Source organism: Manis pentadactyla, chromosome 5 (genome assembly GCF_030020395.1).
Source record: "Manis pentadactyla isolate mManPen7 chromosome 5, mManPen7.hap1, whole genome shotgun sequence".
Taxonomy (NCBI): domain Eukaryota; kingdom Metazoa; phylum Chordata; class Mammalia; order Pholidota; family Manidae; genus Manis; species Manis pentadactyla.
Window position 1 is genome coordinate 105,824,257 of NC_080023.1, and position 18,492 is coordinate 105,842,748.

General features: G+C 36.5%; 1 protein-coding gene across 4 annotated transcripts in view; it reads left to right on the forward strand.

Moving 5' to 3' along the window:
• Positions 1 to 2,450: 2,450 nt before the first annotated feature.
• The window catches only part of ADAD1 (adenosine deaminase domain containing 1), a 118,416-nt gene continuing 102,374 nt past the window's right edge, over positions 2,451 to 18,492 (forward strand). For 2 of the 4 annotated variants that reach the window (XM_057502596.1, XM_036922980.2), the window contains exons 1-5: positions 2,451 to 2,684; positions 3,077 to 3,256; positions 4,033 to 4,221; positions 6,721 to 6,888; positions 14,636 to 14,704. In XM_057502596.1, the coding sequence (XP_057358579.1) occupies positions 3,085 to 3,256; positions 4,033 to 4,221; positions 6,721 to 6,888; positions 14,636 to 14,704 (598 nt within the window). In that variant the 5' untranslated portion in view covers positions 2,451 to 2,684; positions 3,077 to 3,084. The remainder of the gene's footprint in view (positions 2,685 to 3,076; positions 3,257 to 4,032; positions 4,222 to 6,720; positions 6,889 to 14,635; positions 14,705 to 18,492) is intronic. The other 2 variants (XM_057502597.1, XM_057502598.1) reach the window with 2 other exon arrangements.

An 18,492-nucleotide genomic window follows, 5' to 3' on the forward strand; every position in this document is an offset into this window, starting at 1 on the left:
GAAATTGTTTGTGAAAGGAAGAATCAGTTGATATGGCAAACTTCATTACTGTCATATTACAAGAAATAGCCACCACAGCAACCCCAACCTTCATCAACCACCACTCTGATCAGTCAGCAGCCATCTACCCTGGGGCAAGACCCTCCACCATCAAAAAGATTATCACTCACTGAAAGCTAAGATGTTAGCATTTTTTTAGTAATAAAGTATTTTTTAATTAAGATAAATACCTTCTTTAGATATAATGCTATTGTGCATTTAATGGACTACAGTATAGTGTAAAACTAACTTTTATATTCACTGGGAAAGCAAAAAATTCATTTGATTCACTTTATTACAATATTTGCTTTATTTCAGAGGTCTGGAATCAAAGTTGTGATATATCCAAGGTGTGGATATATTGTATATTTGAAAGTTGCTGACAGTAGCTGTTAAAAGTTTTTATCACCGGGAAAAAAACTTTTGTAATTATCCATGATTTTGGATGTTAACCGGACTTATTGTGGTGATCCATTTACAATATAGACATATATGGAATTGTTGTTCACCTGAAACCTATGTTATGTATCAATTATATCTCAGTAAGAAAGAATGAAAAAGTTTAACTGGGAAACATTAAAAAAAAATCCCACAGTAATAACTGCTTCAGGCAAGATCCAAAGGTGAATGAAAATTAATGAGTGAAACTCCAGGCTGGAACAGGATATATACATAGCCTCAAGTTATCTCCCTCAAAATATTTATTAATATGTTGGTTTTAACATGTCCACAAATTTTGTGATACTCACCTCTGTTTCCCTCCCTTTGCATGCATGCTAGACTTGTCTAAAAAACGGAGTATAGAAAAGGGAAAACAGTAACTTTCCAGTGAAGAAACTTGACAAACACAACCCTAACCAAGTCCTCAAGGTTAGCATCACCAGTAACAGTTATCACACTCCCTGATATGCCTTGAGAACTTTACCTCTGAAGTAGTCTCCCCAAAGATTCTCAGCTCTTGCATAAACATGAGAGAACATTAAGCAAACTCAGATTTTTCAAAATTATTAGGTACTCTTCAAAAGTATCAAAGGACTAAAAAACTATTAGAGACCACAGAAGACTAAGGAGATGTGACCACAAAGTATAATGTGATTTGAATCCTAGAAGAGAAAGTATTAGTTGAAAAACTGGTGGAATCTGAAAAAAGTGTATAGTTAGCAATGTTGTACCAATGTTAAGTTTTGTAGCTGTGCTGTGGTTATGTAAGGTGTTAACATTAGGGGAAACTGGAGGGAAAGGGATAGAGGAACTCTGTACCATCTTTACAGTTCTTCTGTAAATCTGAAATTATTTCAAAATGAAACATTGTATATATGCTTTATTTTTAAGAGTAATTTTTACCCATTCCTTTTACTTCTTGAGCTCCCATTTCCATTCCATAGCCTTCCTCAGATTTGATCCTAATGTAACCACACGTTTTGTATTTCCAAGTTTTATTCATCATCCTTATCACACTTCTTGGCAACATTTGAATTTTTTAATTTCCTGTAAGGAAGTCTCTAGATATTAAGAATCAAATTCTGGGTTGAGTTAGCATCACAATTATTAATGCATACTTGATCAAAGCAACATAACACATTTTAATAATCCCTAAAAAAATAGCCTTTTAGTGAAAATGTATTGTGTAATGAGAGGAATTAGGTTGCTTTTTCTCCCAATTAGCCCTAGTATTTGTGGATGGATATTGTTTCTTGCTATAATGAGGTACACCACCATGGATTCTAGCGTTGTTTTTCTTTCATTTTTTAAAGTGATTTAACATTTGCGTAACCTTGTCTGTATAAAAAAGTAGGGATTTTTAAATTTTGTTATAGCAACATAACTCAATTCCTTGAGTTACTTGAGTTACATGCCAAAACTTAAGTAATTTTCTATTAAGAATTATTTGAACAGGCTACCAGCCAACACCTCCATACCTTCAATTTTTATGAGAGCAAAGAATTGAAAACACCCACGTTGGGTTTGTCAGCGGGTAGAGCCATTTGCTCTCAACGCCCCCACCTGCTGCCTCGATTGTTCCTTGTTTGGTTCTGCCAGTGAGGCTTCCTGGAAAGGCAAGGTAGACGCCTTGCTCACAGGCGCCTTCTCAGAGTATAATTGGGGATAAAGTGGTTTCCTTGAAACCACCCACACGTAGCTACCGTAGGACAGCCTCTAAGCACCCTGGATACGGTCGCGCCAATAGCATAGTGTGGGGGTAGCGGGGGAAGGGGTGTGTATGCGCGGAGGGCAGCAGGCAGAAGAGTCAAGAAGCCAAACCACAAGACTTGACTTGACCTCTCCGTGGAGGGCCGCCAGGGGGCGCGGCTACCCGCGCTCGAGCGTGCAACTACGTTCAGCGGCTCCTCGCCGGGCTACGCAGCCGGCGGGCGCAGGGACCCAGCGGTGCGCAAGCGCGGAGCGCAGTGCAGCCACGCCGACGGTTGGTGACTGAGCGCTGCGCAGGAGTCCGTCTGGATCCTGGTGGGCGTCGCGAGGCCACTTTTGAAGGACGCAGCCCCGCGTGACTGTCACGCAGAGCGTGAAGAAAGAAGTTGAGGCCCGGCTGGGAGGAGGAAGCAGCAACGGCATCGAGGGCGGCCGGCGAGCCCCGCGCCCGTGGCTCAATCCGAACTGCACGCCCGTGGGATCCAGCCAACAGGGTGAAAAGGAGTATCTTGCTGGGTGGGAGTTAGGCCGGGACTAGCGAGGGTCTAGTCCACCAACGGGTGGCTGTGGGGCTCAGGTTTTTGTATTTTCTTTCTTTTCTTTGTACCTGACCCCCAACAAGGTGTAAAGTTTCCCCATGGACCACTTTGTCCCTTCTTTCCTCCTTTGTAACAGTGCTTAGGAAAAATAGTCAGGAGAGACAAGTCCTTTGCTTAGTAAAACTAGTCACAAAGCAGTCATGACATCAGAAATTTAGGTTGTGTCGTTTGTGTGTGCTCGTGCGTGTGTGAGCGCGCATAAAGGTCATTTATGGAAATGTTTATTTCAGTATTTTCAGTTAACATAGTAATTTGTCTCATTTTCTGCCAATTTACATGATTTGTAGGTGAGAAGATGTCTGGCAACAATGACTGGTTTCAGAGTTCCCCGGTTCCTAGCTTTGCTCAGATGCTGAAAAAGAACCTGCCAGTTAAACCATCAGCTCAGACAGTAACTACACCCTCAGGATATTCCTCTGAAAATTACAGCCTGTCGAATATGGCATCCAAGGTTACACAGGTGACAGGTACGAGTTCATTTTCATTGCTATGATGCCTGAGTTCTTGAAGATTCTGGGATGGCCAATAAGTTCTGTTAAGCCTCTGGTGTAAATGTCTGGATGTATATCCATTTACCTGCAGCCGTGTCCCACCTGGAACTCATATTTGACTCCCAACATTGTAGGAAGCCTCTGGAAATCCTTCCCCTTGATATTCAGTTATTCTTTAGCACTTGACTGTACAAACACTTCAAGTGTGTCTTGCCTCTTTGAGGTGAGGCTGTGTTACCCCTTTGGGAAAGGGACTGATTGGATTTATACTGGTTTGTATTCCACATATTGCTTAGCATAGTGTTGACTAAAGCAGGGACAAATACTTTCAAAGTTTGATTGAATTCAATGTGAAAGATAGTGTGAGGTAGTGAATGGGAAGCAGAAACTAGGCTGTAGTTCCAGACCTGTGTCTTAACTCCATTCTAAGCCTTAGTGACATCATATGTAAAAATGGCTTAGAGATTCTCTTGAAGACATGGCTAAAATTCTGTGATTCTTTGATATCACTTAGTGATATGACAGTGATGGCACTTCTTTGAAAAATAATCTTAGTACACCAAAAGATAAATAGAATAACAAGTTTCACTTGTCTCATGTGCCAAAATTATTTAGTAGAAACTTATTCATAATGAAAAAATGCATGTGACTTGTGTCTGGGACAGTCTTCCCCTTTAGGGAAATAGGTAATGCTTTTGCTTGTCATTTTTTTTAACTTTACCAAATTGATGAACATAAACATTTACTTTTAGGTAATATTCCAGAATCATTGCTTTCCAAAGGTGTTTCATCTATTTCAAATCCTGTCCTTCTTCCAAAAAGAATACCTAAAGAATTTATAATAAAATACAAATGTGGAGAGATAAATCCTGTGTCAGCCTTGCACCAGTTTGCCCAAATGCAGCGGGTTCATCTTGACTTGAAGGAAACAGTAACAACAGGCAAGTGCAGACTTGTACGTGGTTATTAGAGTTCCTGAAAACAGTTTCCTTTTAAAGGCAGAACACAGGTGGTACTAAATTTGATTATTTTCTGTATTCGTATAATAGTGGGATTAGATAACTACTAGTGTATTTTGACAGATATACATCAGAATTTTTATATTCATTTTTCTTTAGCCTTTTGAGCCTCTTCAAGTAACTGTAAGTAAAAAATCACACCCCCAAATTTTATAATCATTGCATTTTAGTATTTTGTGTATGGCTTGTTGAACTGAAATCTAATCAGCCTCACTGATTTTCAGTTGTAAATACTTCTTGTAGAATAAATACGCTTTTGTAGATATGTTAAATATTTGGACTCTTGATTATCTCGTGAGAGGGATTCTATGATGATGATGCCTAACAAAAATTATAATCAAATTTGGCTTCTGAAATTCAAGAATTAGAGGTGAAAACAGCACGCACTTGATTGATGCGTCTGCAGACTTATTTTGTGATTATTTTCTCCATTCTCTCTTAAACTGCCCCTCAGCCAGAAGAATATGTTACTCATGTGCCTGTGGAAGGCTACAGAGTATAGATCAGAATACAGAGTATATTTCACTGATCTGTAAAATGCAGGAAGCAGCTTCTGATTTCTTCACCTTATGACCCGTGATTAGGAAGAACTTCAGGAAAATGGAGGGATAAGAATAAATGTTCCTAAGAGACATTGACAGGCTAAAAGTAGGAGGGCCCAAGAAACACAATCTTTTAAAAAAGTCTTTGTGTATTTTTGTGTATCTTTGTACACACACATTATCAATTATTTTGGTTTCTTTAATTTCTCTTGTACTAACTCTTGCCAATATGGTTCTCAAAGTTAGCATATTTGCAAAAGAATTTAAAGCTTTTGAGAATTTTAGTAAAGATTGTCATAACAGAGTCAGGTTTCAAGTCTGTTGTGGATGAAATAACAGTAAACTAACAAGTGACAAAAATGGGGTCTTAATGTAGAAGATGAAATTTTTCTAAGTCCATTGTAGGTTGGATTACTTAATGTAACCAGTACTGTGGGCTTATATTCTGTGGAACTACTTAGCTTTCCTCTATTATTCTCAGTCTGCCCTTGGAAATTGCCCTTAACACTGAAAATGTAAACTATTGGTCACAGTAAGAAAAAAATTGATCAGGACAAATCAACTTTGATCTGAGCAAAACCTACTCAAAGCCATTAGCCACTGGTTATTAATGGTGTTAATTTTATGTGCACAGTACTAGTTGAGAAATCTTTTTCAGTAGGTTTTGTAGTGAGACCAAAGTATCAGTATTTTTAACAAGCTCTGCAGGTCATTTAGATCCATCCTAAAGTTTGAGAACATGTGGTATAAACAGGATGAAGTTTAAAGTTTCAGCACTCTGACACACTGTACTTACTAACAAATTTTATCTGTAATATGTCAAACAGAATCGTCTGGGCTACCTACTAAATATACAAAATATTCTCAGATTTAGAAAATTTAAATTAGAATCTAGGTGATCATGAAGAAAGGAACTTGGGAAACTGAGGTCATAGGTGGTGGGAGTCAGGAGTTGCAGTCAGCAATTGCTTGTAAAATCTTTATGAACATCTTTTTTTAAAAAAAACAGCTAATGTAATATGTGATTAATAATGTAATAACAATAATAATAACAAGGCTTATGTGGCATGACATTATATGCAGCCATCCGTAACCATAGTGGAGACAAGTTTCCTCAAGGCCGCCTAATGTCTGAATACCAACAAGAAAAATTGGAACTGAAAAAATCTTTGGCCTGTAAATTTAGATGATTCTGTTACATTTTTTTTTCATCAGAAAAATATGAAAACTAGGTACAGGTAATTGTGTAAAGGTAATCCTTCTAGGAATTTGGATGACTGGACATTCAGTTAAATTTTTTAGCTTTTTTTTCTTTTAGTCTTCTTTATGAACCCCCCTTCCCCCCACCCCTCATCTATCTGCCCTACGGTTAGATGGGTTAAACTGCTTACCATGGCTTCTTGATAGGCGTACAGGATTTCTTCAAAGGGATCCCTTCTGTTCTGGAACTGGTGAGAATATTTAGGACACTCAGAAGGTGGGAGAATTTCAGCTTTATTGGTATTTAAGTTTGAAAGAATAGAGATGTTGCCAGAGGCTCCACATTTTACCTCCCATTAGTCATTCAGTAGATATTTGGATGCTTATCATTTCCAAGCATTATACAAAACACTGTTACTCCACGCATGACCTGTACTCTAAAGCTGGTCTTACTGGTCAAGATGAATCTGGAGCCACCCTAACTGCTTGAAGGATTCCTCAAAACTAGTTCTTCAGAATCCACCCAGCTTTGCTTTTAATCTGATTTGCCCCTACAAAAACCTGATAGGCCACAGTAGTTTTCCACAATTTTTGTACTAGGAAGTTTTCTATGTACAGACATCTTTGGGAAGATCATACTGTGAAATATTATAGCATTCACTCTGAGTTCTTTTTCAAGGTAATGTTATGGGCCCATATTTTGCTTTTTGTGCTGTGGTGGATGGTATTCAATACAAGACTGGACTGGGACAGAATAAGAAGGAGTCTAGATCCAATGCAGCAAAATTAGCTCTTGATGAACTTCTACAATTGGATCAACCTAAACCAAGAAGTTTAGAAACATCAGGTAAATATTCTTGATTATGAAGTATTTGTAAAATGTATCATTCCCCACCCCCGCCAAGAAATCACCTGATAGTTATGTTAATGAAGTTACTTAGTAGCAGTAACTTAGTTGATGGAAGTAGCAGGACTTGAATATTTCCTCACATTGCTGTCTGATTGCTGACATTTAATAATAGTTAAAATGCTCTTGTATGGTGCAGCACCAGATATAAACAGTTTGTTGAGTTGTTTAATAATGTGTTAGATTGTTAATATATTTGAGTCTTGAAACTTGGTTTTCTCTGTCTTTTATTGGATTCTTGCACTATTATTAACACTGTATTTAATACTTAGAGGTCTTTCATGCAATTTCTTGAAGTATGCCTATGTTAAATTAATGGTAGAGTTACTTGAGAAAATAAAGTAACATAATAAATAGGCTAAGAGTATAAACTCCAGAATTATATTGCTACGGTTAGAATACTGACCCTGGACAGACAAGTTATTTGCCTTCTAAGCCTAAATTTTATCATTTGAAGTGGGGACAATGATAATAACTACCTCTTATGACTGTCATTAAGATTAAATAAATAATGCCTGCAAAGCCTTTTAACAGTACCTGGTGGATAATATATAATCAAATGATTGTAGTTCTTGATATTAATCTATTTGAGGAATATGTTAGCATTTTATATCTGTTAGCATAGTAAGCAGTTTTTGTCAATATTCATTTTTGGTAGATAACATTTTGGTTTACTTGTGAGACAGCTTTTAAAAACAAAAACATTTACATTTGATTTAAGTAGCAATGGTAAATTCATTCTTTTTAAATTCAAATCACTATTCTGCTGGGCTTTTTTTATTTTTAGTATATTAATTTCAATATCTTATAAGACTTTTATGTATAAAGTCATTTTTAAGTTCAATTCTTATTTTATGTATTTTAATTTTAGTGTTTAATTAAAGCCTTTAATAATTAAAAATGATTCATTTTGCCACATCTCATAAGTTTTTATATGTAGTGTTACTGTTTTCTAATAATTTGTCATACTCTGAATTTAATAAGTACTTAGGAAAGTACTTTGTTAACTTTCATGTTATTTTCTGTTCACTGTTTTGTAGATTTATTCATTTTTTAGGGCTAGGTATGATGGTTTTGGTAAATGTCTTATATTTGCTGGCACTGTCATTTTTCCCGTATTTTATTAAAATATTTTGTTACATGTTATTTGACTTATAAAGTGTAATAATGTAATGAGTCTTTGTTAAAGAGTATACCTTTACCTTTTAAATTAAGTATAAAGTTACTCCTTTTCTATTTTATATACATTTTTATGTTTATTTAACATATATTTTTGGTCTTGAAAGTTTTTTCTAATATTTGCGATGCTACTTCTAGTTTTTGTGTCTGTTTAATGACTTTGACTCTCTTGTTTTAGTTTTCAATGATTTTCTGTTGGGCATAGAATTAGGTTGTTTTTCTTTTTGACCTAAAGAATATTTTAATAGGAAGTTTAACATTTGTATTTATTTTTAACATTCATTAAGTGCCATGTTATAATTTCTTTCAGTTTTTTCTTTTTCTTTTTCTTTCTATGAGGATAATGTTTTCCTTGGCATTTTTTTCCATTAAACATTTGGAAGGTAATGACTTCAACCTAAAAACCCATCTTCCTAATAGGAAGCCAATTCTGACAATTGCAAACCGTGACTTTATCACTTGATAATTTTGCTATTCTTACCAATATTCATATTTGCCATAATGCATTTATTCAGTTTTACAAACTGTGTTATGCTCTGGATGAACAAATCTTACCCACGTATTTCTTAGTGTGACTAGTGATTTATTCAGATTAATTTTTTTATATCTATGCTTTTGCCTTCCCAGAGTATTAAACTAAGTTAATGTGAAGTGCAGAACCTGTGGCAAATACTATTCTTAAGGCATTCTTTCAATTTATAATGGAAATCCTATATATGTGATTAGTAGCTGTCAACCCACCTGCCTATGTCCCCTGTGATATTTTCCCAGTTTCCTTACAACCATACCACGTGGTAGAATCGGTAAGTCTGTGTTTTGAGGATGTGCTATGCTTTAGGGAACTGTGGTAGGTATTGGGAATCTAGAATCAAATAAACCTGCACTCTGCCCTCTAGAAGCTAAAGTACTTTGTTGAAATTAAGTTAAAATATATCTATGTAATTTTCCAGACAGATCTAATTTAATTACCAGAAAAGAGTATTTGTGATTGGCTTCTCATGCTTTTTCCCGAAGCATGTTTTCAAAATGTTTACCTAGGTCTAGCAAATGTTTTGCCCAGTGGTCTACAATTTGTAGTTTTTAAACATCTATCTTTTCTCTTGTGAAAATTTAGGTAGCATTTTCCCATCTACACTGATACCACTTTTATATTTATTATTTTCTCTTAAAGTGCCAATAGTGTGTTAATATTAGTGCCTTAACCACTGAGAGTTCTTTAATATATTTTCTCATTACAGATCATGGAAATATTTAGGTTATCTTTTCCCTTCTAATAAGAGCTATATTTTCCTCTTTAAAAATCTTTGTCCTAGACACCTGAGTTTAAAGATTTTTCTTGTGAAGGGATATAGAGTTGAGTGTTTATTTCTTCTCTTTGCTATGAGCCTTACTTTAGTTTTTCTAGTCTCATTTGTAACATAAAACTTAAAAAAACTTATTTTTAGTTTTTTTCCAAATTCTGAACACATCAAAATTATTTTCCATATATATATAATCTTTCATATTTTGTACATGGTGTTTTTTAAAGTATAGTGTTTTTTCTTATTAATTATAAAAACTCTTGCTCTGATTCTTTTCAAAGACAGTGCAATTAATGATACTATGTTAGGTTTGAAATATTTTAACACTTCTTGACCCAATGATTTAAGATTACTGTTTCGATCTCTTTGCTCATAATTGGTTTGTTTAACTTTTGTGTTTCTTCCTTGGTCAGTCTTGGAAGGTTGTATTTTTCTAGGAAGTTGTCCATTTCTTCTAGGTTTTCCAGCTTGTTGGCATATAGGTTTTCATAGTAGTCTTTAATAATTCTTTGAATTTCTGTGGAGTCTGTCGTGATTTTTCCATTCTCATTTCTGATTCTGTGGATTTCTGTTGGTTCTCTTTTTCTCTTAATAAGTTTGGCTAGAGGCTTATCTATTTTGTTTATTTTCTCAAAGAACCAGCTCTTGGTTTCATTGATTTTTGCTATTGTTTTATTCTTCTCAATTTTGTTTATTTCTTCTCTGATCTTTATTATGTCCCTCCTTCTGCTGACCTTAGGCCTCATATTTCTTTTTCCAATTTCGATAATTGTGATGTTAGACTATTCATTTGGGATTGTTCTTCCTTCTTCAAGTGTGCCTGGATCACTATATACTTTCCTCTTAAGACTGCTTTCGCTGCATCCCACAGAAGTTGGGGCTGTGTGGTATTGTTGTCATTTGTTTCTATATATTCCTTGATCTCTATTTTAATTTGTTCGTTGATCCATTGATTATTTAGGAGCATGTTGTTCAGCCTCCATGTGTTTGTGAGCCTTTTTGTTTTCTTTGTAGAATTTATTTCTAATTTTAACACTTTGTGGTCTGAAAAATTGGTTGGTAGAATTTCAATATTTTGGATTTTGCTGAGACTCTTTTTGTGGGCTAGTATGTGGTCTATTCTGGAGAATGTTCCATGTGCACTTGAGAAGAATGTATATCCTGTTGCTTTTGGATGTAGAGTTCTATAGATGTCTATTAGGTCCATCTGTTCTACTGTGTTGTTCAGTTCTTCTGTGTCCTTACTTATTTTCTGCCCGGTGGATCTATCCTTTGGGGTGAGTGGTGTGTTGAAGTCTCCTAAAATGAATGCATTGCAGTCTATTTCCCCCTTTAGTTCTGTTAGTATTTGTTTCACATACGCTGGTGCTCCTGTGTTGGGTGCATATATATTTAGAATGGTTATATCCTCTTGTTGGACTGAGCCCTTTATCATTATGTAGTGTCCTTCTTTATCTCTTGTTACTTTCTTTGTTTTGAAGTCTATTTTGTCTGATATTAGTACTGCAACCCCTGCTTTCTTCTCGTTGTCGTTTGCCTGAAATATGTTTTTCCATCCCTTGACTTTTAGTCTATACATGTCTTTGGTTTTGAGGTGAGTTTCTTGTAAGCAGCATATAGATGAGTCTTGCTTTTTTATCCATTCTATTACTCTGTGTCTTTTGATTGGTGCATTAAGTCCATTTACATTTAGGGTGATTATTGAAAGATATGTACTTATTGCAATTGCAGGCTTTAAATTCGTGGTTACCAAAGGTTCAAGGTTAGCCTCTTTAGTATCTTACTGCCTAACTTAGCTCGCTTATCGAGCTGTTATATACACTGTCTGGAGATTCTTTTCTTCTCTCCCTTCTTATTCCTCCTCCTCCATTCTTCATATGTTGGGTGTTTTGTGCTGTGCTCTTTCTAGGAGTGCTCCCATCTAGAGCAGTCCCTGTAAGATGCCCTGTGGAGGTGGTTTGTGGGAAGCAAATTCCCTCAGCTTTTGCTTCTCTGGGAATTGTTTAATCCCGCCATCATATTTAAATGATAGTCGTGCTGGATACAGTATCCTTGGTTCAAGGCCCTTCTGTTTCATTGCATTAAATATATCATGCCATTCTCTTCTGGCCTGTAGGGTTTCTGTTGAGAAGTCTGATGTTAGCCTGATGGGTTTTCCTTTATAGGTGACCTTTTTCTCTCTAGCTGCCTTTAAAACTCTTTCCTTGTCCTTGATCTTTGCCATTTTAATTATTATGTGTCTTGGTGTTGTCCTCCTTGGATCCTTTCTGTTGGGGGTTCTGTGTATTTCCGTGGTTTGTTTGATGATTTCCTCCCCCAGTTAGGGGAAGTTTTCACCAATTATTTCTTCCAAGATACTTTCCATCTCTTTTCCTCTCTCTTCTTCTTCGGGGACCCCTATAATACGGATATTGTTCCTTTTGGATTGGTCACACAGTTCTCTTAATATTGTTTCATTCCTGGAGATCCTTTTATCTCTCTCTGTGTCAGCTTCTATGCATTCCTGTTATCTGGTTTCTATTCCATCAATGGCCTCTTGCATTCTATCCATTCTGCTTATAAATCCTTCCAGAGTTTGTTTCATTTCTGTAATCTCCTTCCTGGCATCTGTGATCTCCCTCTGGACTTCATCCCATTTCTCTTGCATATTTCTCTGCATCTCTGTCAGCATGTTTATGATTTTTGTTTTGAATTCTTTGTCAGGAAGACTGGTTAGGTCTGTCTCCTTCTCTGGTGTTGTCTCTGTGATCTTTGTCTGCCTGTAGCTTTGCCTTTTCATGGTGATAGGAATAGTTTGCAGAGCTGGGACGAGTGACGGCTGGAAGAACTTCCCTTCTTGTTGGTTTGTGGCCTTCCTCTCCTGGGAGAACAGGGACCTCTAGTGGCTTGTGCTGCGCAGCTGCGCGCAGACAGGGTTTCTGCTTCCTGCCCGGCTGCTATGGAGTTAATCTCTGCTGTTGCTGTGGGCGTGGCCTGGCTCGGGCCTCTGCTCCAAAATGGTTGAGTAACATTGGAGGGGGAGTGGCCGGGAGGCTATTTATCTCTGTAAGGGGCCTCCGTGCTCCCTGCTGCCCAGGGGATTAGAGTGCCCAGAGATCCCCGGATTCCCTACCTCTGGACTAAGTGTCCCGCCCTGCCCCTTTAAGACTTCCAAAAAGCACCCGCCCAAACAAAACAACGACAACAAAAAAACCAAAACCAAAACAAAACAAAACAAAATGGCCGCTCATTTTTCTTTATTCTCTGGCACCAGCCTCAGGCACCCACTCACCGGTCTTGCTGCCCTGTTTCCCTAGTATTGGGGTCCCTGTCCCTTTAAGACTTCCAAAAAGCACTTGCCAAAACAAAACAACAACAACAACAACAACAAAATGGCTGTTCGCTTTTCTTTTATCCTCCAGCGCCGGCCTCCAGTACCTGCTCACTGGTCTTGCTGCCCTGTTTCCCTAGTATCCAGGATCCCACGCATGCACTGTTCCTGCGCTCTGGTGCGGATGGCTGGGGCTGGGTGTTCGGCAGTCCTGGGCTCCCTCTCCCTCCCTGCTCCGACTCCTCTCCTCCCACAGGGAGCTGTGGGGAGGGGCGCTCGGGTCCCGCTGGGCTGTGGCTTGCATCTTACCCCCTTTGCGAGGCGCTGGGTTCTTGCAGGTGTGGATGTGGTCTGGATGTTGTCCTGTGTCCTCTGGTCTTTATTCTAGAAAGAGTTGTCTTTGTTATATTTTCATAGATATATGTGGTTTTGGGAGGAGATTTCCACTGCTCTACTCATGCTGCCATCTTGGCTCCTCCCCCAAAAGGGTTTAATTTTGATAAAGTCCAATTTGTCTACTTTTTCTTTTGTTGCTTTTTGCCTTTAGTGTCCCAAGTAATCATTGTGGAATCCAATGTCATCAAGTTTTTCCCCTATATTTTCATGGTTTTAACTCTTATGTTTGGGTCTTTGACCCATACTGAGTTCATTTTTGTAAATAGTGTTTGGTAAGGATCCAATTTCAGTTTTTTTGCATGTGAGTTATACAGTTTTTTCCAGCATTATTTGTCAAAAACACTGTCCTTACCCCCTCTGAATGGTATTGATGCCTTGTCAAGAATCATTTGATCACGTATGTGAAGACTTATTTCTGGGCTCTCTGTTCTATTCCATTGTTCTCTGTGTCTGTCTTTATGCCACCACTACACTGTTTTATTACTGTTGCTCTGTAGTAACCTTTGAAATCAAGAAGTATGAGTCTTCTAACTCTGTTTTTCTTTCTCCAGATGTTTTTGCCTATTTGTATATGGTGTTTTAAAATGGAGATTGACTTGTGCAGTCACATTTTCTTTATTTACTGAAATTATTTGTGCTTGATAAACAGTATTTAATATCTTTAGTTTTCATTCCACTTGAGCCCTATTCACTTGAATAAATGGAAAAAATTATCTTTCTCTGAGTTTTTAAGTTCTGCTTATCTGAAGTCCATAGTGTATTTATCTTAGCTAAAGCTTAACTAATGTGAGCCCCAAGATAACTAATGTGAGGCTTTCCTGCTTATTTCTGTATATTCAACCAGTTTCTCACCTTATTCAAAATTAAGTCCAGAGTAGCAGTTCTATTTGCTTCCTTTGTATTTATGAATGATTCTTGAGAGATACTGACTACTTTAGTTATATCTTTGTGCCTGGAGCCTTTTCATTTAAGCTCTCCTCATCTTATTTGGTCCCTTTGGTTCAGTATCATGTTCTTTTCTTGTTTTTCCTTGATTCCCTAACTTGGGAACCAAATTGGAAAGCCATTGCAAAGAGTAGAACCAAAAGTTTTGAGACATAGCATTCCCCTAGAAAACACTCTGATAAAATACCATTATAAATTATAATTTTTACATAATAAATCTTTGATAGAATGTTAGATTCAAACGTTTTACATAGTATTACTGTAAATAGAAAATTGTTCATAAGCATCTAAAACAGGGTTTCATTTTCACTGCCTTTCAGAATGTTACATCTATTACAAAGCAAGGTACCTAGTAGTGTTAGGAAACCCAGACATGTTTGTATAACTCATTTCAAGATATGAAAGACATCAAGGCTGAGCTGATAGATACTTGATGATCTAGAGTTGGCAGAAGTAATACAGAAAAAATAGGAATTCTTGGATTGCTGTTTTGTTAAAGAATAATAAGGTACCTACTCATTGAAATTTCATTTTTTCCTTATGTTTTTGTTTACAGGTCCTCCTCCTATCCCTGCAGAACCTATTGTTTCACCTGAACCAGTTTATGTTTCAAAAGTACATTATGGTAGGAAATACTTTATAATGTTAATTTTTAGAAGAATAACCCAATTATAAATTATGACAATATAGAATTAAAATATGCTTAGTTTTGAAAACATACATTTAACATTTAGCATTTCAACCTGTGACACTTATACAAAGAAGAGAGTTTTCTTCATACTTTGTTAAAAATTGGAGAAATAGTTAAAGGGATGAAAGATTGAAAAATTGGCTTTTATCCTATAAAGAGGTAGTTCGTCAATCTCATATCTATTTTGAGAATTCTTTGCTTTGATGGGCATGTCATTACTGATAACCAGTGATTTTCTGGTGCTTTAAGGTTGAAGCATTCTTTTCAGATAATCTGTTCACTTCTTTTAATGGCAATTATTTGTCACTCAAGTCCAAGAAAACTACAATTTCAGTTGAAGTTACTGATTGTGTAACCTAGGACCAGTTACTTCTCTGTGCACCTTAACTTCTTCATCTATAAAATGGTCATAACAATAACTAATCTCATAGGGTTACTATGGAGATTTAATGAATCATACATGTAAAATACTTAAATCAATGCCAGTACATGTTCACCAAGTAGTATGTACTATTATTATAACATTTTGTCATATTCAAAATGTGTCATGGTAATTATATACTTTTCCCATCAGGTTATGAATCCCCTGAAAGGCAGGAAATTTTTCTTAAGTTCTGCATTGTCTATATAGTAGTTAACACTTCAGACTTTAAAGGTTAGAGTATTTGTAGAATTGAAATGAAAAAGGAGAACCTTCTTTCTTTCTACTTAAAGTGATTAGGATTTGAAAATAGTTTTGTGCTTATTCCACTTTGGTTTTCCATGGTCTTTCTAAGCAGAGAAAGGCTGTGCACATTTCTGTACTTCATGGAGTTAAAAGGACGAGCCCATGGTAAATAGACACATTCAGAAAGCAAAATATACCAGTTGTTAAATATAGTCCCTTGACCTAACAGGCATTAGGAATTAATGAACAGAAGTGCAGTGAGGGATCAATCCTCACTCTACAAACAGTAGTGATCTCTTGATAAGGGAAAGGGCTCTAGTCTTTCATTCCAGCCTTCATGGACATTTTTAATGAATAAGGAGATAGACTTCTAGGTCCACAGTTGGCAAATAATAGATACAAATAACATTACTATTACCCCTGAGAAAACAGATCAGTCTGTGAGGAAGAAAGAATATGTTAACAGTATGTTTAAAGAAATAACAAAAGTCAGATTTTGTAGACTCAAGTGTCAGAAAAGGAAGAGCAGACATCATCCTTTAAATAAACCCAAGAGTTGGATGTAACTGCCTTTGAAGAAAAAATATTTGAAACCCACAAAAATCTTCTGAACAGCTCCATTGGGACAGTTGTGGAGGGTATCACTGTGTCATAGCTTGTCCAGTTTGGCTATAACTAACTGGTTCATATCTTCATTAAAAATAGTAATTTTTTGGCTCTGGAGATAGGTTCAGGTTACTCATGATACTCAAGATCACTTGAAATTAGCAACTTCAAGTCAAAGAAATAGTGTTAATTGGCATTATGTAAGTCATGTTTTTATCTCATCCTTCATTTCCAGTAATTTGTGACATTTTATTTCCTTAACAGCCAGCATTACATGTATAGGGAAAATAGTATTGATCTGCTCCTTACTCCTTAACATGCATGCTAATAAAAGATACATTAGTAACTAAGATTTGATTTTATCATAGTATTTATTATTTCCTTCCAACATTGAGTTAAGATCAAGAAGTATATTGATATATTAACTCCTAAATATTCATTATGATACTTAGGTGCAGCCTTTTTAATGCGCAGCAAAACATTCTTTGTCCCACACACAGTTCTTGTACTGTCAGTGTTAATTGCAGTGTGATTTTCTATTCTACATCGTAACACAAAATAATTTCTAACTATGAAGGACATGATTGAATAAATTATAGTACACTCATTCTATGGAACCACTAAGAAGGGTGAGGTAGCACTAATATCTACCCTTCAATGACGTACAAGACCAAGTCAATGCAAAAATTGGGTTTCAGCATGCCCCAGTTTTTATTTTTTAAAGTGACATAAATCTATAACAAAAATATGTGAATAGCCTTTCTGAAGTGAGTTGTAGCCAATTAGCAGAATACTAGCTGAGACTGCTAACACTGAACTTGTATTATTTTTATGCCTTTTTAATATAATGATCATTAAGCACATAGAAAGAATTTCTGTGAAGAGTATATATTTCATATAAATGCAATGCATGACAGCAAAACTGTTTCATTGCATTTTCCCTCTAAAAATGTTATGTGGACTGTGAGCTACTGATAGACTAGCAACCATCATGGAGCATCAGGAACTATCAGTGGTTTACAACTAAACTTTGAGAAACACTTTATTAAGCAATTCTTCAACCTCTTGTTCTTTTTCACTATATCTGCCTTTAGTTTTTTTTATTAAGGTATTATTGATATACACTCTTATGAAGGTTTCACATGTAAAAACAATGTGGTTACCACATTCACCCATGTTACCTTGTCCCCCCCATACCCCATTACAGTCACTGCCCGTCAGTGTAGTAAGATGCCACAGAGTCACTATTTGCCTTCTCTGTGCCACACTGTCTTCCCCATGATTCTCCCAACACAATGTGTGCCACTCATAATACCCCTGAATCCCCTTCTACCTCCCTCCCCACCCTCACTTCACCACCCCTCCCCTTTGGTAACCTCTAGTCACTTCTTGGAGTCTGTGAGTCTGTTGCTGTTGTGTTCCTTCAGTTTTGCTTCATTGTTATACTCCACAAATGAGGGAAATCATTTGGCACTTGTCTTTCTCTGCTGGTTTATTTCACTGAGCATAATATCCTCCAACTCCATTCATATTGTTGCAAATTGCAGGATTTGTTTCTTTCTTATGGCTGAATAATACTCCACTGTGTGTATATATATCACATCTTCTTTATCCATTCATCTACTGACAGACACTTAGTTTACTTCCATATCTTAGCTATTGTAAATAATACTGCAATAAACATAGGGGTATATATGTCTTTTTGAATCTGAGAAGTTGTATTCTTTGGGTAAATTCTTAGGAGTAGAATTCCTGGGTCAAATGGTATTTCTATTTTGAGTTTTTTGAAGAACCTCCATATTGCTTTCCACAATGGTTGAACTAGCTTACATACCCACCAGCAACGTAGGACAGTTCCCCTTTCTCCACATCCTCACCAGCATTTATTGTTCTTAGTCTTTTCGATACTGGCCATCCTAAGTGGTGTGAGGTGATATCTTACTGTGTTTTTTTTTCCATTTCCTGATAATTAGTGATGTGGAGCATCTTTTCATGTGCCTGTTGGCCATCTGAATTTCTTCTTTGGAGAATTGTCTGTTCATATCCTCCACCCATTTTTTTAAACAGGTTATTTGCTTTTTGGGTGTTGAGGCATGTGAGTTCTTTATATAATTTGGATGTTAACCCCTTGTCAGATATGTCATTTACAAATATATTTTCTCATACTGTAGGATGCCTCTTTGTTCTGATGGTGTCCTTTGCTGTACAGAAGTTTTTTAGCTTGATGCAGTCCCGTTTGCTTTTGTTTCCCTTGTTTGAGGAGATGCATTCAGAAAAAAAGTTGCTGATGTTTTTATTCAGGAGAGTTTTGCCTATGTTATCTTCTAACAGTTTTATGGTTTCGTGACTTCCATTCAGGTCTTTGATCCATTTCGAGTTTACTTTTGTATATGGGGTTAGACAATAGTCCAGTTTCATTCTCTTGCATGTAGCTGTCCAGTTTTGCCAA